The sequence below is a fragment of the Oncorhynchus nerka genome, linkage group LG17 (genome assembly GCF_034236695.1).
Source record: "Oncorhynchus nerka isolate Pitt River linkage group LG17, Oner_Uvic_2.0, whole genome shotgun sequence".
Lineage (NCBI taxonomy): Eukaryota > Metazoa > Chordata > Actinopteri > Salmoniformes > Salmonidae > Oncorhynchus > Oncorhynchus nerka.
Window position 1 is genome coordinate 40,732,652 of NC_088412.1, and position 23,331 is coordinate 40,755,982.

The 23,331-nt window shown below is 42.4% G+C and overlaps 1 protein-coding gene across 1 annotated transcript in view; it reads left to right on the plus strand.

Moving 5' to 3' along the window:
* LOC115145251 (proline-rich protein 12-like) overlaps positions 1 to 23,331 on the plus strand; it is a 48,895-nt gene that overhangs the window by 22,944 nt on the left and 2,620 nt on the right. Inside the window, 11 exon segments of the mRNA XM_065003159.1 lie at positions 6,306 to 7,104; positions 7,200 to 7,396; positions 7,398 to 7,465; positions 7,467 to 7,734; positions 11,501 to 11,617; positions 11,826 to 11,959; positions 12,117 to 12,943; positions 13,161 to 13,280; positions 15,313 to 15,410; positions 15,624 to 15,758; positions 19,836 to 19,931. Coding sequence (XP_064859231.1) covers positions 6,306 to 7,104; positions 7,200 to 7,396; positions 7,398 to 7,465; positions 7,467 to 7,734; positions 11,501 to 11,617; positions 11,826 to 11,959; positions 12,117 to 12,943; positions 13,161 to 13,280; positions 15,313 to 15,410; positions 15,624 to 15,758; positions 19,836 to 19,931 — 2,859 coding nt within the window.

A 23,331-nucleotide genomic window follows, 5' to 3' on the forward strand; every position in this document is an offset into this window, starting at 1 on the left:
TGATACAATGAATATGAGACTATGAAGTGCAGACAATCAGCTTTAATATGAGGATATTCATCCATATCGGGTAAACTGTTTAGAATTTACAGTGCCCCCATTTTAGGCAGTGGTGTAAAGTACTTAAGTAAAAATACTTGAAAGTACTACTTAAGTCGTTTTTTATGGTATCTGTACTTTACTTTACTATTCATATTTTTGACAACTTTTACGTCACTACATTCATTCCTAAAGAAAATGATGTACTTTTTACTCCATACATTTTCCCTGACAGTCAACAGTATTAGTTACATTTTGAATGCTTAGCAGGACAGGAAATGGTCAAGTCCTTATCAAGATAAGGCAGACTCACTAAACATACATGCTTTATTTGTAAATGGTTTCTGAATGTTGGAGTGTGCCCCTGGCTATCCATACATTTAAAAAACAAGAAAATGGTGCCGTCTGATTTGCTTAATATAAGGAATTTGAATAAGGAGGAATATTTTACTTTTAGGGGACTAAAAGTATTGGGACAAATTCACTTACAGTGGGGAGCACAAGTATTTGATACTGCCGATTTTGCAGGTTTTCCTTAATTACGAATGCATGTAGAGGTCTGTAATTTTTATCATAGGTACACTTCAACTGTGAGAGACGGAATCTAAAACAAAAATCCAGAAAATCACATTGTATGATTTTTAAGTAATTATCATTTTTATTGCATGACATAAGTATTTGATCACCTACCAACCAGTAAGAATTCCGTCTCTCACAGACCTGTTAGTTTTTCTTTAAGAAGCACTCCTGTTCTCCACTCATTACCTGTATTAACTGCACCTGTTTGAACTCGTTACCTGTATAAAAGAAACCTGTCCACACACTCAATCAAACGGATTCCAACCTCTCCACAATGGCCAAGACCAGAGAGCTGTGTAAGGACATCAGGGCTAAAATTGTAGACCTGCACAAGGCTGGGATGGGCTACAGGACAATAGGCAAGCAGCTTGGTGAGAAGGCAACAACTGTTGGCGCAATTATCAGAAAATGAAAGAAGTTCAAGATGACGGTCAATCACCCTCGGTCTGGGGCTCCATGCAAGATCTCACCTCGTGGGGCATCAATGATCATGAGGAAGGTGAGGGATCAGCCCAGAACTACACGGCAGGACCTGGTCAATGCCCTGAAGAGAGCTGGGACCACAGTCTCAAAGAAACCCATTAGTAACACACTACGCCATCATGGATTAAAATCCTGCAGCGCACGCAAGGTCCCCCTGCTCAAGCCAGCGCATGTCCAGGCCCGTCCGAAGTTTGCCAATGACCATCTGGATGATCCAGAGGAGGAATGGGAGAAGGTCATGTGGTCTGATGAGACAAAAATAGAGCTTTTTGTTCTAAACTCCACTCGCTGTGTTTGGAGGAAGAAGGATGAGTACAACCCCAAGAATACCATCCCAACCATGAAGCATGGAGGTGGAAACATCATTCTTTGGGGATGCTTTTCTGCAAAGGGGACAGGACGACTGCACCGTATTGAGGGGAGGATGGATGGGGCCATGTATCGCGAGATCTTGGCCAACAACCTCCTTCCCTCAGTAAGAGCATTGGAGATGGGTCGTGGCTGGGTCTTCCAGCATGACAACGACCCGAAACACACAGCCAGGGCAACTAAGGAGTGGCTCCGTAAGAAGCATCTCAAGGTCCTGGAGTGGCCTAGCCAGTCTCCAGACCTGAACCCAATAGAAAATATTTTGAGGGAGCTGAAAGTCCGTATTGCCCAGCGACAGCCCTGAAACCTGAAGGATCTGGAGAAGGTCTGTATGGAGGAGTGGGCCAAAATCCCTGCTGCAGTGTGTGCAAACCTGGTCAAGAACTACAGGAAACGTATGATCTCTATAATTGCAAACAAAGGTTAAGTTCTGCTTTTCTGGTGTATGCTTATGTCATGCAATAAAACACAAATTAATTACTTAAAAATCATGCAATGTGATTTTATGGATTTTTGTTTTAGATTCCGTCTCTCACAGTTGAAGTGATAAAAATGATGATATAAAAATTACAGACCTACATGCTTTGTAAGTAGGAAACACTGCCGATTTTGCAGGTTATCAAATACTTGTTCTCCCCACTGTATGTGTATTAAAGTAGTCAAAATATTAGTATTTGGTCCCATATTCCAAGCACGCAATGTTTACATCAAGCTTGTGACTCTACAAACTTGTTGGATGCATTTGCTGTTTGTTTTGGTTGTGTGTCAAATTGTTTTGTGCCCAATATAAATTAATGGTAAATAAAGCATTGTAATTTTTATTGTAAATACAGTAAGAATATAATGTTTATAAACAATTCTACATTAATATGGATGCTACCATGATTACAGATAGTGCTGAATGAATTGTGAGTAATGGTAAGTGAGATAAGACGCACAAATATTATACCCCCAAGACATGCTAACCTCTCACCATTACAATAACAGGGGAGGTTATCATTTTTAGGGGGTATGATATTTGTGTGTCTAACTTTCTCACTCATCATTATTCACAATTAATTCAGGACTATCCGTAACCATGGTAGCAACAAACATTAATGTAGAAGTGTTGAGAAACATTCAATTCTTATTTACAATAAAATTGACTCAAATTACAGAATACATTATTTACCATTTATTTCTATTGGGCACAAAATACCCTCAAATTTAAGCTGACAGTCTGCACTTTAACCTCAGTTATTGTATCACTTACAATCCAAAGTGCTTTAGTACAGAGCCAAAACATATGTACTGTATAAGGATAATGAAACTGTAAGGCTGACATACACTACATGACCAAAAGTATGTGGACACTCGTCTACTGCTCGTCAAACATCTCATTCAAAAATCATGGGCATTAATATGGAGTATCCCCTTTGCTGCCGTAACAGTCTCCACTCTTCTGGGAAGGCTTTCCACTAAATGTTGAAACATTGCTTCGGGGACTTTCTACCATTCAGCCACGAGCATTCGTGAGGTCGGGCACTGATGTTGGCCGATTAGTCTGACTTGCAGTTTGCGTTCCAATTCATCCCAAATGTGTTTGATGGAGTTGAGGTCAGGGTTCTGTGCAGGCCAGTGAAGTTCTTCCACACTTTTTACACGCTTCAGGGGTCCCGTTCTGTGAGCTTGTGTGGCCTACCACTTTGCCGATGAGCCTTTGTTGCTCATAGACGTTTCCACTCCACAATAACAACACTTGCAGTTGACCGTGGTAGCTCTAGCAGGGCAGAAATTCTATGAACTGCCTTGTTGGAAAGGTGGCACCCTATGACGGTGCCATGTTGAAAGTCACTGAGCTCTTTAGTAAGGCCATTCTACTGGCAGTGTTTGTCTATGGAGATTGCATGGCGGTGTACTCGATTTTATACACCTGTCAGCAACGTGTATGCCTGAAATAGCTGAATCCACTCATTTTAAAGGGAGTATATATTTTTGTATATGTAGTGTATATCTCAACGTTGCTCAAAACCTGTCAATTGATACAAATCAGAAAGAAAATCTGTGCATGTCAAGCTATAGCCAAATACTGTATGGAAAATTATATTTACCATCTACTATTCTTTCTATTCAGCACTTCAAAAATAACCGTGTTAAAATGTGTATGTTGAATTTTTTGCTATTGGATTGAATAGTAGTTAACTTGACTAAATGCTGAGCCTATCGTCATTATCTGATGTATTGGTGACTAAATCAAATATTCTCCTGGTATTTCACAAAATAATTGGATTTTGTATGAATGACTCAGGGAAATATGAAATATGTGTGAAACCCCAATGCATGAACAATCAAATGTTCTGAGCATAAGATACAAGTGTTATCAGTTTTGTACTTAAGAGTTTTGAAAATATCCCACTGGGTACAAACTGGTTGAATCAATGTTGTTTCAGCGTAATTTGTCAACGTATTGTGACGTAGAATCTACATGGAAAATACATTAGATTTCAAAAAAGTTATCCGCTATTGTTTTGAGGATTATGTCATCAAGGTAACCAAATTTCAACATAGACAAACCTTATGTTGAAATATGTTGAATAGGCTGGGCAGCACCTCCTACTGGAGAATTGATCTAGCTACAGCTACCCTCCCATCCAACGTTTTAACAAAGCCCAGCTATCATATTTATCACTGACTATTAGCAATGTGCTATTGTGAGAATGATTGTTGAGAGAGCTCCACTTAAAAACTAAGTAGAGTCATTGTTGCTATTATTCCAAAGGGTAGGTTTAACAGAGCAAATATGTGACCATACTTTATCTATCATCAGTGATGCTATTTTCAAAGTCATCAACAGCAATTGTTTTAATTCAACCCAGAATAAAAAAAAAAAAATAGACAATACAATAGGCCTAAGGTTTCAAACTCTGATTGATTTAAAATGTAATGATATTTAGTGATATTGAATTTAGTGTTTGGTTGTCAACGCAACCAAATATCAACATTTGAAGGAGATGTATCTTCTGCTTGAAATGTTCTATCTGTGCCACTGACTTAGTCTGGCTTTAATTCCAGTCTGTCTGCAAATTGAAAATGAATATGTTGGATTCACGTCTCCATCTCAACCAAAATCTAAGTTAAAGAATAGGACTAAATTATATCAAACTGTATTGAAAGTTCATTTAAAGTTTGATTTGATTTAGTCCTATTCTATAACTTAGAATTTTGGTTGAGATGGAGACGTGAATCCAACATATCAATTATTAATTTGTAGAAAAACAGGAATTAAAGGCAGACTAAGTCAGTTGCACAGATGGAACTATTCATGTAGAAGATCAAAATCTTTTTCATATGTTGATATTTGGTTGCATTGACAACTAAACACAAATCAATATCACTTTTGAAATACAATAATATGAGTAACACATCCATGGCCAAATTCTTCTTATGTAATCATATAAAGCGTGCATCTTCTGTGGAGATTGCTGTAATGATTTGCATAGAATCTCAAACGGCATTGACACATCCAATCGCCACATTTTGAGGTTACCGTAGCTATACATTTCTTCTTACATAATCATATAAACCGTGCGCGTAAGATAGCATGCATAGGTCATCGCAGGTCTGTGGAGATTGCAGTAATAATCTCTGCAGAATCTCGAACGGCATTGGTCACTTGCACCATGTACTTTTAATGTCATCTCAACTGCAATCCAGGTCATTTGGTTCTCCTATTAGATGAAGCACAGTGACATCACATTAATCTATTGTATAAATGAACTAAATATCTGACTTTGTATTCCAATTTCAACTTTGCTGTGAGTTTATATGGTTGAAAGTGTAGTGATGGAGAAATAATGAGAAAAAGGCGTGAATGGGGAAGAGAAAAAAAATAGTGTCATTATAATAAAGTTTGGACTGAAACAAATGGTAAGAAATCCCTAAATGCTATATAACTGTATTTTCCCCAAAAATCAGACATTGTTTTATCAGACATTGTTTTTATTTTGGAATTTGGTTGTGCTTTTAAATGGTTGAAAGCATAGTGATAACACATTGGAAATTCAACTAACTTTTGCCTGTTTTTTTGAGTGGGTGAATATAGGTTGTAATCTCATTGATCAACGTCTCAACCAAAAATTAGCCAATTATCCACGTTGAAATGATGCAGTATGCCCAGAGGGATACCACTTACATCTGAAAGTGTCAGGACAGCCGAAACAAATGACCTCACCATTTGGCTGTGCTTTGAAGATGCATTAGAGGTGTGTGTATGTGAGTCTGTGTGTGTGCGTGTGTGTGTATCTACATAGAGCTGTGTGTGTAAGGCTGTGTGTGTGTGCGCATATCGGCAGCCTATAGAGGGCGAAGCGGAGACATGAGTCTGAGGTGATTGACAGCCAGCCTCTGACTGACAATAAATCAGAGAGAAAGGGAGAGAGGAGAGAGAAGGCTGTTGCCAGGGTAGCTGTTGCCACAGTTACCCAATTATATTTTCTTACCACCCTCAGACCCCCCCCCCCCCCCCCCTTGCTGTTGGTAAGGTGAACTACCTCTATTCAGAGGAAGAGAAAGATTTGTAAAGGTACACCCCAACACGAAGCATGGAAAAATACAGTTATATGGCATTTAGGGATTTATTACCATTTCTGGTCCAAGTTTTATTATAATAATATATAAAAATCTCCCTCCTATATACTATTTTATTTATTTTCCCATTCACACCTTTTTCTCATTATTTCTCCTGACATTATATTTCTTATTTCTTTCCTCCCCTGTCTTGTCTGCACCTCACCTTTCCTCTTCCCTCTCTTTTCTCCTCTCCTCATCTCCTCTCTTCCCCCCCTCCTCCCTCTTAGACAGAGGACAAGCCCCCGGAGCTGAAGTCTAATTTCATGGCCTCCTTCCTGGACTTCCTCAAAACGGGGAAGAAGCAGCCTGAATCTGGACCTGGTGGACCACAAGACCTAGGAGGGCCAGTGGAAGGAGCTGAAACCACAGACTCTTCCTCCCTGAAGGGTAGGATCCTGTCCCTGTCTCCCCCTCCACCGCCCCCTCCTCCACCCCCTCCGTTTGGGGACAGTAGCGAGGGCGAGGATGGGCTGAGTCCCTGTAAGCGTCTGGACGACGAGCTGAAGAGGAACCTGGAGACACTGCCGTCCTTCTCCTCCGACGAGGAGGAGGACTCTGTCAGTAAGAACCAGGACCTGCAGAAGAGCATCTCCTCGGCCATATCTGCCCTTTACGACACGCCCCATTCAATGGCTGCAGCCGTGGCTCTGCCCCCACCCAGCCCATCTCCGCCCCAGAGCCCATCGCTGCCACCAACGCCGCCGCCCGTGGTCCAAATGCAGGAGGACGTAGCCGATCTGGAGGAGCAGGACAATGAAGTAGAGACAAATATGCAACTTCACAACACACAGGCCAACACACAGCCAAATACACCATCCCCAGAACAGGAAGGACTGAGTGGGATGGACAGAGTGGATGAACGACAAGAGGAGATGGAGAAAGAGGAGGAAGAGAAGGAGATGGAGAAGAAGAGGGTAAAGGAAGAACTGAATTTAGAGTCTAGGAGTGTGGAGGAAGAAGTAGAGGAGAGAGAAGAGGAGAAGAGAGAGCCTGAGTTTGAGATGCTGGATGCTCCTAAAGTGGATGGTGAGTAGCCAACTATCTCAGATATTCTGGAATGGTCTGAGAAAAAGTTGTTCATTTCCAAAGATGTAATATACTCTGAACCCCACCCCCCACAGATTCTCTATCCGGGCCTCCCCTACCCCCCTTTCTCCCATCCCTCTCCCCGTCCACTCTCACTTCTTCCTCACCCTCCCCCCTACCTCCCCCACCACTCTCCCCACCCTCCCCTCTGCCCTTCCAGCATGAGGATGATGAAGAGGAGCAGCAGCCGTCCCCCAACAAACCCACCACCCCCACCACAACCCCTCCACCTCTCCTCCCCCAGCTCCTCGCCCCTGGCCCTGCCCTCTCCACCCTCCCCTTCCCCTGCAATGCCCCCTCCACTACCCCCCTCCCTCCTCCTCCCCTCCCCTTTCGGATGCTACAGAGCTGGCCCAGCCTTCCTCCTCGCCCTCCTCTTCCCCACCCTCACCCCCCACCCCTGAGGATGCTCCAGCCTCCAAGATCACCTCTCTGCACCTGGCCAAAAAGCAGGACAATGCGGCCATTGCTGGAGAGAGCGAGGAGGAGGACAGCGAGAGTGGCGGCGAGGGCATCTTCCGGGAGAGGGACGAGTTTGTGGTGCGGACTGAGGACATTGGCACGCTCAAGGTGAGGGCTTCTGGCATTCACTATGGGAGGTGGTATGTCTTGCCTTCTCACTCATACACACACACACACACACACTTACTGGCCTACACACAATACCCCATAATATCAAAGTGGGATCATGTTTTTACAAATGAATAAAAAATGAAAAGCTGAAATGTCTTGAGTCAATAAGTATTCAACCCCTTAGTTATGGCAAGCCTAAATAAGTCCAAGTCACACCATGAGTTGCATGGGCTCCCTCTGTGTGCAATAATAGTGTTTAACATGATTTTAAAGGACTACCTCATCTCTATACCACGCACATATTATCTGTAAGGTCCCTCAGTCGAGCAGTACATTTCAAACGCAGATTCAACCACAAAGACCAGGGAGGTTTTCCAATGCCTCACAAATAAGTGCACCTATTGGTAAATGGGTAAAAAAAAACATTTAATATCCCTTTGAGCATGGGGAAGTTATTAATCCTTAATAAGAGACACGCCCGTGCATCAGTCTAAGTAACATAATTAAAAAATCCCCATCATAATCCGTCAGTTTAAACTACAGGTATCAATCCACTGCATCCACCTATGTCGGCCTTCCGCATCTGCGGTGGAAGGTGGCCGACCTACAGCTGTGTTTGTCAGACCATGAGACACCCCGAAAATTGTTCTTCTCAAGAAAACGTCTGTAGCATCTGAACAGCTCTACGAGCCCCACAAGTGTTACGGGAGTTGTCTGAAATCGGTAATGTGCCAATTGCTGACTATAGCGCCAATTGCTGAACCTTTTGGGCTACAAACTAATATCCGTTTTGCTCTGACTCCCACTCGTCTGAAGGTAACCCGTACAGGTGGTTATGTTACAACAAAATTTAGGGGTTAAATATGTGTAAAAAAATGGATAACGAAAATATTTCCTGAGCTTTCTTATATCTCCTAGATATAGGACAGACTTCAAAACCTTATTCTTTATGATCTATTTGTTGATGTGATTTTCAATGCATTTCTGTAGGCTATAGTAGTAAAGGCCAAATTAAATATTTTATCAAATAATGAAAAATACAACATTTGGGATACCTAAAGGGGTCTTAAAATTCCAAATCAAATAGCTAAATGATCCCCCGTGGGTGTTCTTCCTCACTCAGTTGCCGGAGAGGAAGGAAACCACTCAGGCATTTCACCATGAGGCCAATGGTGACTTTAAAACAGTTGCATAGTTTAATGGTTGTGATAGGAGAAAACTGAGGATGGATCAAAAACATTGTAGTTAAGGATTGGACCCTTTTTTCAATTTTCACCTAAAATGACATACCCAAAAATAACTGCATGTAGCTCAGGACCTGAAGCAAGGATATGCGTATTCTTGATACCATTTGAAAGGAAACACTTTGAAGTTTGTGGAAATGTGAAATTAATATAGGAGAATATAACACATTAGATCTGGTAAAAGATAATACAAATCTTTGAAATTCAAGAGAAAGGTCACAATGTATTATTACAGCTTACTCGCAATTTCGATTTTGTTCACTAGATGGCAGCAGTGTACGTGCAACGTTTTAGACTGATCCAATGAACAATTGCATTTTTGTTCAAAATTGTGTCCAAATGTCTGCCCAAATGTTCCTAAATGGTTTATTGATCCATTTTCAAGTTCATAACTGCACAGTCTCCTCAAACAATAGAATGGTATTCTTTCACTGTAGTGTCTACTGTAAATTGCACAGTGCAGTTAGATTAACAAGAATTTAAGCTTTCTGCCCATAGACATATCTGCCCATCAGATATGTCTATGTCCTGGGAAATGTTCTTGCTACTTGCATCCACATGCTAATCACATTAACCTTCGTTAGCTCAACCATCCCGCTGGGGGAGGCACCGATTCTGTAGAGGTTAACAATACTAACCTAAGTGAGTGAAAAGAAAGAAGCCTGTACAGAATACAAATATTCCAAAACATGCATCCTGTTTGTAATAAGGCACTAAAGTAAAACTGCAAAAAAAATTGGCAAAGAAATTAACTTACTGTCCTGAATACAAAGCATTATGTTTGGGGCAAACACAACACATCACTCAGTACCACTCTTTATATTTTCAAGCAAAGCATGGTGGTGGCGACTGCATCATGTTATGGGTATGCTTGTCATTGGCAAGGACTGGGGAGTTTTTTGGGGGATAAAAATAAACACAATAGTGCTAAGCACAGGGAAAACATGGTTCAGTCTTCTTTCCAACAGACACTGGGAGACAAATTCACCTTTCAGCTGGACAATAACCTAAAACACAAGGCCAAATATACACTGGAGTTGCTTACCAAGACGACATTGAATGTTTCTGAGAGGCCTAGTTACAGTTTTGACTTAATCGTCTTGAAAATCTATGGCAAAACTTAAAAATGGCTGTCTAGCAATGAGCAACAACCAACTTGACAGAGCTTGAAGACTTTTAAAAAGAATAATGTGCAAATATTGTACAATCCAGGTGTGCAAAGCTCTTAGAGATTTACCCTGAAAAACTCACAGCTGTAATCGCTGCCAGAGGTGATTCTAGCAGGGGTGTAAATGTTTTTTTTTTCACCTTTATTTAACCAGATAGGCAAGTTGAGAACAAGTTCTCATTTACAATTGCGACCTGGCCAAGATAAAGCAAAGCAGTTCGACACATACAACGACACAGAGTTACACATGGAGTAAAACAAACATACAGTCAGTAATACAGTAGAAACAAGTCTATATACGATCTGAGCAAATGAGGTGAGATAAGGGAGGTAAAGGCAAAAAAAAGGCCATGGTGGCAAAGTAAATACAATATAACATGTAAAACACTGGAATGGTAGATTTGCAGTGGAAGAATGTGCAAAGTAGAAATAAAAATAATGGGGTGCAAAGGGGCAAAATAAATTAAATTAAATAAATACAGTAGGGAAAGAGGTAGTTGTTTGGGCTAAAATATAGGTGGGCTATGTACAGGTGCAGTAATCTGTGAGCTGCTCTGACAGCTGGTGCTTAAAGCTAGTGAGGGAGATAAGTGTTTCCAGTTTCAGAGATTTTTGTAGTTCGTTCCAGTCATTGGCAGCAGAGAACTGGAAGGAGAGGCGGCCAAAGAAAGAATTGGTTTTGGGGGTGACCAGAGAGATATACCTGCTGGAGCACGTGTTACAGGTGGGTGATGCTATGGTGACCAGCGAACTGAGATAAGGGGGGACTTTACCTAGCAGGGTCTTGTGGATGACATGGAGCCAGTGGGTTTGGCGACGAGTACGAAGCGAGGGCCAGCCAACGAGAGCGTACAGGTCGCAATAGTGGGTAGTATATGGGGCTTTGGTGACAAAACGGATGGCACTGTGATAGACTGCATCCAATTTGTTGAGTAGGGTATTGGAGGCTATTTTGTAAATTACATCGCCGAAGTCGAGGATTGGTAGGCTGGTCAGTTTTACAAGGGTATGTTTGGCAGCATGAGTGAAGGATGCTTTGTTTGCGAAATAGGAAGCCAATTCTAGATTTAACTTTGGATTGGAGATGTTTGATGTGAGTCTGGAAGGAGAGTGTACAGTCTAACCAGACATGTAAATGGGATATTTCTGTATTTCATTTTCAGTACATTTGCAAACATTTCTAAAATCATATTTTCACTTTGTCATTATTGGATGTCGTGTGTAGATGGGTGAGAAGAATAATATATATAAGCTATTTTGAATTCAGTCTGTAACACAACAAAATGTGGAGTAAGTCAAGGGTTATGAATACTTTCTGAAGGCACTGTACATTCTCTCTTTTTCTCTCAAGATGGCCCTGCAGACCGGCCGTGAGCCACCACCCATCTGGAGAGTGCAGAAAGCCCTGCTGCAGAAGTTCAGCCCTGAGATCAAAGACGGACAGAGGCAGTTCTGTGCCACCAGTAACGTGAGTTACTCACATCCCATTTCATACAGGAGACTCTCTCCTTCTCTTTAATCTTAAAGTACAATCCAGCGATGGATGCAAGGATTTACAATCCAGCATGAGATCGTCATGATAGTTGTACAAATATTTTGAAGCTACACATAGTTTGTTTATAATAACTAAAATGATTATCTATCTATACATATTTCCCTCCCATTCTCTCTCTCAGTATCTGGGCTACTTTGGCGATGCCAAGATGCGGTACCAACGCCTCTATGTCAAGTTCCTGGAGAATTTCAATAAAAAGGATTATGTCCGTGTGTGCTCACGTAAACCCTGGCACAGACCTAGACTCATGTTGAGGTAGGTTTGCGCTGTTTGTCCCTGCGTGTTTGCCGTACTCCTCTGGGTCTTGATTCATATGTGCCCAACCCTATGTAGAACCGTAGCCCCTACCTCCATGCATGTGTAACTGTAAGCAATATCCTGCAAAAATACTAATTTCTTTGTACCTTGACAGGCGTCAATCACTCCCATCGCTCCCCAAGCCACCTCCCCCTGCCATCGGTCAAACTCCACCCCGATTGGAGCGAGATGAGAGGGAGCGGAAGGAGAAAGAGAAAGAGCAGAAAGAGAAGGAGCAGAAAGAGAAGGAGCAGAAAGAGAGGGAGCAGAAAGAGAGGGAGCAAAAAGAGAGGAAGCAAAAGGGAAAAGAGAAGGAGCAGAAAGAGAGAGCGCAAAAGGAAAAGGAGCAGAAAGAGAAAGAGAGGGAACAAAAGGAGAAAGCGAGAGATCAAAAGGAGAAAGATAGAGAGAAAGAGAGAAAACAAAAGGAAAAAGCGAAAGAGCAGAAAGAGAGGGAGCAAAAAGAGAAAGAGAGGGAGCAAATTGAGAAAGCGAGAGAGCAAAAGGACAAAGAGAAGGAGAAAGAGAGGGAGCAAAAGGAGAAAGCAAGAGCGCAGAAAGAGAAGGAGCAAAACGACAAAGCAAGAGAGCAGAAAGAAAAGGAGAGGGAGCAGAAGGAGCGAGAGAGGAGGGAAAAAGAAAAGGAGCGAGAGAGGGAGAGGGAAAAAGATAAACAGCGAGAGAGGGAGCGAGAGAAGGAGGAGAGAGAAGAAAAAGAGAAGAGGCATTCACCACCTGAGGAGAAGGTGGAGAGAAGAAGCAGTGAAGTGGACCGAAAGAGAGTGGGGGAGGAGAAGAGAGGAGGAGGAGAGAAGAAGAAAGAGCGTCCATCGAGGGCCAGGCTAGTGAAGGTGGAGCCTCCACCCAAAAAGAGGAAGAAGTGGCTGAAGGAAGTCCCCTCTGACTCAGACTCCTCCCTCGATGGGCCCAGCGAAGACCAAGGTGAGGGATTATTTTTTGTGTGTGTGTGTGTGTGTGTGTAACTGTGTTAATGCAATTTTGGTATGTATATTTATGTGTAATGGCTTGGCTTGTAACACACTGGAGCCCCAGGTTCAAACCCACTCAGTGACATATTTTCTCTCTCTCTCTCTCTCTCTCTCTCTCTCTCTCTCTCTCTCACTCTATGTCTCTCTCTCTGTGTGTCTCTCCCCTGTAGCCCCAGTGAGAGGGGGGATGAACAGTCGAGCCATGAGGGAGATGTTCAGGAGTTACATAGAGATGCTGGTCAGTACAGCACTTGACCCCGACATGATTCAAGCCCTGGAGGACACAGACGGTGAGAGGGATGGGGTGATGATGTGATCAGGTTTGGGGTAAATTCAATGTTCATTCTAGAGGTCGGCCGATTTCAAGTTTTCATAACAATCGGAAATCGGTATTTTTGGACACCGATTTGGCCGATAAAAAAAAAAAATTGTATTTATTTTTGTTACACCTTTATTTAACTAGGTAAGTCAGTTAAGAACACATTCTTATTTTCAATGACGGCCTAGGAATGGTGGGTTAACTGCCTTGTTCAGGGGCAGAACAACATATTTTTACCTTGTCAGCTCGGGGATTCAATCTTGCAACGGTACAGTTAACTAGTCCAACGCTCTAACCACCTGCCTCTCATTGCACTCCACGAGGATACTGCCTGTTACGCAAATACAGTAAGCCAAGGTAAGTTGCTAGCTAGCATTAAAATTATCTTGTAAAAAACAATCAATCAATCAATCATAATCACTAGTTAACTACACATGGTTGATGATATTACTAGTTTATCTAGCGTGTCCTGCGTTGCATATAATCGATGCGGTGCGTATTCGCGAAAAAGGACTGTCCTTGCTCCAATGTGTACCTAACCATAAACATCAATGCCTTTCTTAAAATCAATACACAGAAGTATATATTTTTAAACCTGCATATTTAGCTAAAAGAAATCCAGGTTAGCAGCCAATATTAACCAGGTGAAATTGTGTCACTTCTCTTGCGTTCATTGCACGCAGAGTCAGGGTATATGCAACAGTTTGGGCCGCATAATTTGCCAGAATTTTACATAATTATGACATAACATTGAAGGTTGTGCAATGTAACAGGAATATTTTGACTTATGGATGCCACCCGTTAGATAAAATATACAACGGTTACATATTTCACTGAAAGAATAAACGTCTTGTTTTCAAGATGATAGTTTCCGGATTCGACCAAATTAATGACCTATGGCTCGTATTTCTGTGTGTTATTATGTTATAATTAAGTCTATGATTTGATAGAGCAGTCTGACTGAGCGATGGTAGGCACCAGCAGGCTCGTAAGCATTCATTCAAACAGCACTTTCGTGCGTTTTGCCAGCAGCTCTTTGCTGTGCTTCAAACATTGCGCTGTTTATGACTTCAAGCCCATCAACTCCCGAGATTAGGCTGGTGTAACCGATGTGAAATGGCTATCTAGTTAGCTAATAGCGTTTCAAACGTCACTCGCTCTGAGACTTGGGGTAGTTATTCCCCTTGCTCTGCATGGGTAACGCTGCTTCGAGGGTGGCTGTTGTCGATGTGTTCCTGTTTTGAGCCCAGGTAGGGACGAGGAGAGGGATGGAAGCTATACTGTTACACTGGCTATACTAAAGTGCCTATAAGAACATCCAATAGCCAAAGGTATATGAAATACAAATGGTATAGAGAGAAATAGTCCTATAATTCATATAATAACTACAACCTAAAACTTCTTACCTGGGAATATTGAAGACTCATGTTAAAAGGAACCACCAGCTTTCATATGTTCTCATGTTCTGAGCAAGGAACTTAAACGTTAGCTTTCTTACATGGCACATATTGCACTTTTACTTTCTTCTCCAACACTTTGTTTTTGCATTATTTAATCCAAATTGAACATGTTTCATTATTTATTTGAGGCTAAATTGATTTTATTGATGTATTATATTAAGTTAAAAATAAGTGTTAATTCAGTATTGTTGTAATTGTCAGTATTACAAATAAATAAAAATAAATTGTCCGCTTAATCGGTATCGGCTTTTTTTGGGGGTCCTCCAATAATCGGTATCAGCGTTGAAAAATCATAATCGGTCGACCTCTAGTCCATTCAGTCAATAAACTGAAATTACATTATTTGCAATGCTCCTCTATGATAATTTGGAATTCGATTTTCAGTTTAATTCCTGAATTGACTGAATTCAAAGGGAATTTACCCCAGCCCTGGGAGTGAGTAAAGAGAGTATTGATCAAAAGTAAGTGAGAGTAGGATTTAGGAAGAAAGATGTCATGAGATAAGTCATACAGACTCTATGTCCCTCCCACTCTGGCCCCCAGACGAGTTGTACCTCCCGCCCATGAGGAAGATTGACAGCCTACTCAATGAACAAAAGAGGAGACTGTTAAGGAGAGTCAACATGAGTGGCCAACACCAGGTACGTCTGTCTGTTTAGTTGTAAAAATGCTGATGCCAGATGTGATACCTACCTATGAAAAGTACCTGTAGTGTCTGGAGTTTTACCATATCTCTTTCCAATCTCCATCCAACTTTCTCACTATCATAAAGAAAAGTGAAAACTTTAAAACAGTTGAAATGACCTCTTCTCCCCCTCCCTCGCTCCCTCCATCTTTATATTTTTCTTCTTTAGGAGACTCTGCATATGTTCCCCAAAATGACGGCGGACCCCCTGGACTCTGGAGCGGTCAAAGTGCACCTCGGCGGCGAGTGCTACAGCCGTAAAACCCTCAACCGCGTCAAGAAGAGCACCACGCCCAAACAGCAGGTGAGTGACCCACATCCAGTCATGAACTCCTTGACTTTAGTATCCAACCACTGACACCAATGTATCAAATCCGCTGCACTGTGGCTAACCCTGGCCTTGAAAATTGTGTCTAGGTGTTGTAGAAGCCGAGCAGAAGAGACAATTCTGTCTCACAAGAACTGGAGTAATAAAGTCCGGACCTGTTTGTCACTTTGCTTTGTACATAAACTTGTATCTCGGTGGTTTTAACTCGGTCCGGAAGGTGTTTACCCATGTGCTAACAAAGCAAAACCATGACACTGTCCTTATTTACACTTGCGTTGTCTTGTTTCTTCTAGTCTCACGTAGCCATACCTCCAAAAACGTTGTTGTCACGTCCTTTGGAAACGGTTTGAATGGTCCACTGGCATCCAGCGGCTACATTTTTAGGTATTTTACATTTCAAGAACCCTCCCCCCACATGTCCGTTGAAGGAGTGCTGCGTGTTAAGCGATGCCCAAGCAAAGCATTGATTGATTTGATGTGTTTGATTGGCGCTGCGTGTTAAGCTCCGCCCAAGCAATGCATTTGATCGGTTTGACGTGTTGCAAGGCGTCACTGATTTACACCGGCTCTCCACCCCTTTTTAGCCACTTTCGGCCATAGACTTCACCAGGCTTTCCAATCAGGGAAACCTGGTTCTCGACGAGGCTACGTTTCTTCTTTTAGCGTTGATCAAGTGTATTTGTATTTTTAGTGATCCTCTGAAAGTATGTGAAGATGGCACCGGAGAAGAAGGCTGACGTTTTATGTGTCCCCTAACCGATTGTGTTTTTTTGTTTGTAACTTTGTTGAAACTTATTTTGTACATAATGTTGCTGCTACCGTCTCTTATAACCGAAAAGATCTTCTGGACATCAGAACTGCGATTACTCACCACCAACTGGCAGAATAATTTTTTTCCTTTAATGAGTCCGACGAGCCCGATGTGAATGACATACTGCTTTCCCGGGAACAGGCCCAGATCCCCGTCATTTGCGTGAAGAGAAGGTGTAGAAAAAGGGGCCGGAGGGCTGGCTGCCTTCTGAGAATTTGTAGGCAATCGAATAAACCCCCACTGCCTTCCATTCTGCTAGCAAACGTGCAATCCTTGGAAAATAAAATCAATGACCTAAACGGAAGATTAAACTACCAACTGGACATTCAAAACGGTAATATCTTATGCTTCACGGAGTCATGGCTAAACGATGACATTATCAACATACAGCTGGTTGGTTATACGCTGTATAGGCAGGATAGAACAGCGGCGTCTGGTAAGACAAGGAGCGGCACACTATGTATAAGTCTTGAGGTTTTGCTCGCCTGAGGTAGAGTATCTCATGATAAGCTGTAGACCACACTATCTTCCTAGAGAGTTTTCATCTGAATTTTTCGTAGCTGTCTACATACCACCACAGGCTGAAGCTTGCACTAAGACCGCACTCAATGAGCTGTATTCCGCCATAAGCAAACATGAAAACGCGCACCCAGAGGCGGTGTTCCTAGTGGCCCGGGGACCTTAATGCAGGGAAACTTAAATCCGTTTCAACAAATTTCTGTCAGCATGTTAAATTAAATGTGCAACCAGAGGGGGAAAAACTCTGGCCGACCTTTAATCCACACACAGAGATGCATACAAAGCTCTCCCTCGCCCTCCATTTGGCAAATCTGCCCATAATTCTATCATCCTGATTCCTGCTTACAAGCAAAAATTAAAGCAGGAAGCACCAGTGACTCGATCAATAAAAAGGTGGTCAGATGAAGCAGATGCTAAACTACAAGACTGTTTTGCTAGCACAGACTGGAATATGTTCTGGGATTCCTCCGATGGCTTTGAGGAGTACCACACATCAGTCATTGGCTTCATCAATAAGTGCATCGATGACGTCATCCCCACAGTGACCGTACGCACATACCCTAACCAGAAGACATGGATTACAGGCAACATCCACGCTGAGCTAAAGGCTAGAGCTGCCACTTTCAATGAGCGGGACTCTAACCCGGAAGCTTATAAGAAATCCTGCTATGCCCTCCGACAAACCATCAAACAGGCAAAGTGTCAATACAGGACTTAGATTGAATTGTACTACACCGGCTCTGATGCTCGTGAGATGTGGCAGGGCTTGTAAAACCATTACAGACTACAAAGGGAAGCACAACCGAGTGACAGTGACACGAGCCTACCAGATGAGCTATACTACTTCTAAGCTCGCTTTGAGGCAAATAACACTGAAACATCCATGAGAGCACCAGCTGTTCCAGAAGCTCACCGCAGCCGATGTGAGTAAGACCTTTAAACAGGTCAACATTCACAAGGCCGCAGGGACAGACGGATTACCAGGACGTGTACTGCGAGCATGTGCTGACCAACTGGCAAGTGTGACTGACATTTTCAACATCTCCCTGTCCGGGTCTGTAATACCAACATGGTTTAAGCAGACCACCATAGACCCTGTGCCCAAGAACACTAAGGTAACCTGCCTAAATGACTACCGACCCATAGCACTCACATCTGTAGCCATGAAGTGCTTTGAAAGGCTGGTCATGGCTCACATTAACACCATTATCCCAGAAACCCTAGACCCATTCCAATTTGCATACCTCCCGAACTGCCTTTTCCTACCTGGAGAAAAGGAACACCTATGTGAAAATGCTATTCATTGACTACAGCTCAGCATTCAACAGCATAGTGCCCTCAAAGCTCATAAATAAGCTAAGGACCCTGGGACTTAACACTTAACCTCTGCAACTGGATCCTGGACTTCCTGACGGGACGCCCCTAGGTGGTAAGGGAAGGTTAACTACACGTCCACCACGCTGATCCTTAACACAGGGGCCCCTCAGCGGTGCGTGCTCAGTCCCCTCCATACTCCCTGTTCACTCATGACTGCACAGCCAGGCACGACTCCAACACCATCATTAAGTTTGCCGATGACACAACAGTGGTAGGCCTGATCACCGACAACAACGATACAGCCTCTAGGGAGGAGGTCAGAGACCTGGCCATGTGGTGCCAGGACAACAACCTCTCCCTCAACATGATCAAGACAAAGGAGATGATTGTGGACTACAGGAAAAAGAGGACCAAGCACACGCCCATTCTCATCAACGGAGCTGTAGTGAAGCGGGTTGAGAGCTTCAAGTTCCTTGGTGTCCACATCACCAACAAACTAACATGGTTCAAGCACACCAATACAGTTGTTAAGAGGGCATGACAAACATATTCCCCTCAGGAGACTGAATAGATTTGGCACGGGTCCTCAGATCCTCGAAAGGTTTTACAGCTGCACCATCGAGAGCATCCTGACTAGTTGCATCACTTCCTGGTATGGCAACTGCTCGGCCTCCGACCACAAGGCGCTACAGAGGGTAGTGCGTACAGCCCAGTACATCATTGGCGCCAAGCTTCCTGCCATCCAGGACCTCTGTACCAGGCGGTATCAGAGGAAGGCCCTAAAAGTTGTCAAAGACTCCAACCACCCTAGTTATAGACTGTCCTATCGGCTACCGCACGGCAAGCAGTACCGGAGCGCCAAGTCTAGGTCCAAGAGGTTTCTAAACCTCTTCTACCCCCAAGCCATAAGACTCCTGAACATCTACTCAAATGACTACCCAGACTACTTGCACCCCCCCCCCCCCCCCCTTTTACATTGCTGCTACTCTCTGTTGTTATCATCTATGCAGTCACTTTAATAACTCTACCTACATGTACATATTACTTCAACTAACCGGTGTCCCCGCGCATTTTCTCTTTACCGGTACCTTCCTGTAGTCTCGCTATTGTTTTTTTACTGCTGCTCTTTAATTACTTGTTACTTTTTATTTCTTGTTCTTATTTGTATTTTTGATTTTGTTTTTTAGCAGCATTGTTGGTTAGGGGCTCGTAAGTAAGCTTTTCACTGTTGTATTCGGCCCATGTGACTAATACAATTTGATTTGATTTGAAGTTGTGAATACATAGTAGACTAGGCCTTTTCCATATTCCCTATTCCTCAGTCCAAGAGAACTGGAGAGATTCCCTAATAAATTATTTCCTCTCTCCTTTCCCTCCTCTTTTTCCTCTCTCTCTGTGACTCTCAGGACCTCAAGCTGTCCACAGAGACGTGTCGTGTCTATAGCCTTTATCATTCTCTCCATCACTACAAGTATCACACCTTTCTGGACTGCAAGAAGGAGGTAAGACTCAGCATCACAATTGCTTTTCACAACACTGATCTTCCAACACCCCTCTCTTTCCTCTATGGCATTGTTGTTCTTCTCTACTTTCTTCCTGATTCTCTCTCTTTCCCCTCCTCTCTCTCTCTGTTTCCATTGTGGTAAGAATAATTCAAATGGAGCACTGTGTAGTTAGTCCTTTTGTTGTGAAAGGTTGGCTGTCATTTGTGGGTGGTTGTGTTGTGCTTATATAATAATCACTTTATTTATTATCCATCCTAGAGTGGATATTTGAATTGCATAATATCAATTCATGTTAGATCTATATGCAACATGTCTATACTCATGGGCATTAATATGGAGTTGGTCCCTCCTTTGCTTCTATAAAAGCCTACACTTTTCTGGGAAGGCTTTTCACTAGATGTTGGAATATAACTGCGGGAATTTGCTTCCATTCAAGAGCATTAGTGAGGTCGGGCACTGATGTTGGGCGATTAGGCCTGACTTGCAGTCGGCGTTCCAATTCACCCCAAAGTTGTTTGATGGGGTTGAGGTCAGGGCTCTGTGCAAGCCAGTCAAGTTCTTCCCCACCCATCTTGACAAACCATTTCTGTATGGATCTCACAGTGCTATTGTCATGCTGAAACAGGATAGAGCCTTCCCCAAACTGTTGCCACAAAGTTGGAAGCACATAATCGTCTAGAATGTCATTGTATGCTGTAGCATTACAATTTCTCTTCACTGGAACTAAGAGGCCTAGCCCGAACCATGAAAAACAACGCCTGGTTATTATTCCTCCTCCACCAAACTTTACAGTTGACCCTATGCATTGGGGCAGGTAGCGTTCTCCTGGCATCTGCCACACCCAGATTTGTCAATGGATTGCCAAACGGTGAAACGTGATTCATCATTCCAGAGAACGCATTTCTCAGTGACACAATGAATGGTCGTTTTTGTTCGATAAATTCCTTCTTTATATCCCCAAAATGTAAATTTATTTAGCGCTTTTGATTCAGGAATACAACATAACTACAAAGTATCTAATAAGATACTTGTAAACTTGGTCCAAACATTTCAGACAACGTTTCTAATCCAACCTTAGGTACCCTAAAATGTAAATAATCGATCAAATTTGAGACGGAATAAACTGTTTCCAATACCGGAGAAAAACAACGAGGAGCACGCTCCTGTTCACGCACACCAAAAGACTAGAGTCCACCTGAGTGACACTTTTAAAAGAACAACACCGAACTATTTCTAAAGACTGTTGACTTCTACTGGAAGCCATAGGAACTGCAATCTGGGCCCAAAAAAATCAGGTTTCCCAAGGAAAAACATTGGAAAGCACAATGATCTCAAAAATAATTTCCCTGGATGGATTGTGTCCTGGGTTTCGCTTTCAAAATCAGTTGTGTTATACTCACAGACATTATTTTAACAGTTTTAGCAACTTTAGAGTGTTTTCTATCCAATACTTCCATATGCATATCCTAGCTTCTGGGCCTGCGTAACAGGCAGTTTACTTTGGGCACGCTTTTCATCCGGACGTGATAATACTGCCCCCTAGCCCAAAGAGGTTAACTGACTTGCCTAGTTAAATAAAGGTTACACTGAGAGCATAACATTTCTACAACCTAATTTTCTAATTCTAGTCTAACCAAATACCCAAACGGAGATTCAGTGAAAATAAAAATCTCAATATCAAGAACAGTCCCCATGCTTGTCTCAGAGCGGCGCGAAATGATGCTAAAATATAAGCAATTGGATTTGAAGCAATAGTCCACAACTAACTTTAATATGCTCTTTAAATAAATAAGACCTACACCACTTTTAAAAGCACATTACTCAACTCTATTGAGACTCATGTCGCCTACGGTAGGCCTACAGTATATCGACAAATATGACTAATATGACTCTCCGCCAATAATTACATATAGAGGATTGGAGGATTCTAAATTAAAACCAAAAGCCGCCTCATGGGTCTCCCGGTGGCGGCCGGCACGGGTATCTGTAGCAACACATTTTACAATGCGATGCGGTGACTGCCACCTGGCTCTGGACCAATGCATCAGCTGTCGCCCGTATCTCTGCCCTCCAATAATGTTTCTCTTCTGCAGATCTGCCTTCAATGACTTGATCTCGGTCTTCAAAGTTTGAATCTGATCCACGTGCACCTTCATCAGATGAGCAGAATGGTACCACACTGAGCCCCCATCAATTACAGTGGCCTATGATAGAAACGGTAGATCAATTAAGAATTCAAAGTGACTCCAACACACAAATGCTGTGTACATATTTTAGGAATCTGGCAAAACGAACCGCTTTCTTGGCAACAATGCGTTTTTTTGGTGCGGCCCGTTGTCCCGCCCTTTGTCCTCTGATCTCCACGGATGGTTGTCGGCATGTTTGTATGCGCTGCAAAAACACATTCATGTTTTTAGCACACAATCATTTCTATATATATATATATATATATATTTAATTGAACCTTTATTTCATTACCAATTTTATTACATAGTATGCCTTCACATTGATAGGCTATATACATTTTTTTTTAAGAAAATGCACTGAAACCAAAATAACTTTAGTTTTAGTGATCCTTTCAGCTCCGGCTCATTTTCAAGTCCTCGTGGTAGTTCAAACCCTGGAACGGGTAGCACCATAGAAAGAAGCTGGCTTGATGAAAATTATGTCCATTTAATCTGTTCTCTTTGGTCGCAATGTCATTTTTTTTTAGATAAACAGCTACTTTTTGAATGGTAACTTTCTAGTTATTTTATTAACGAAAGCATAAAGATGTTGATGAAGAAATACTGTACTGTTTTGAGTTAGCAATGTAACACTTCAGAGTACTTAAGCATCGAATAAATTGCAGGTAGGGGGATGTTCACACCTATAGTAGCCGGGCTACAAAGAGTCTTTTTTTGTCCTGCTAATCGGCACCAAGTGTTTGAAAACCTGTTTTCAAAATGCCACCAGCTGTCCATCACTACTGTAAATAAAAACACAGCATCTTGTTTACATTCTTTATTGTAACCACATTACAAATTATTTGTATCTACGTTTCCAATTACTTTTAGAGTTTGGGATTAATTTGATTAATATTATGGCGTTTCTATTCTAAGAAAAACCCCCTGGGTTTCCGTTAGGACGGAACGGAAAATATGGCACTGGAAAACGTGATGGTCGGGAGTACAGTACTGGGCTATTTAGCTAAATAATCCCTGTGTTGTGATGGCACGCTGGAGACCAGGGTTTAAATCCCCAACTGGGAGGAAGGAGTAGGCTGTCCTTTTAAATAAGAATTTGTTCTTAACTGACTTGCCGTTATTAGTTGCATTGTATTAGTTTGAACATGCAGACTGGCACTAAGAACAGAACAGAGGGAACATTTCGCTAGTCAGCGTCATTATTCGTGCAA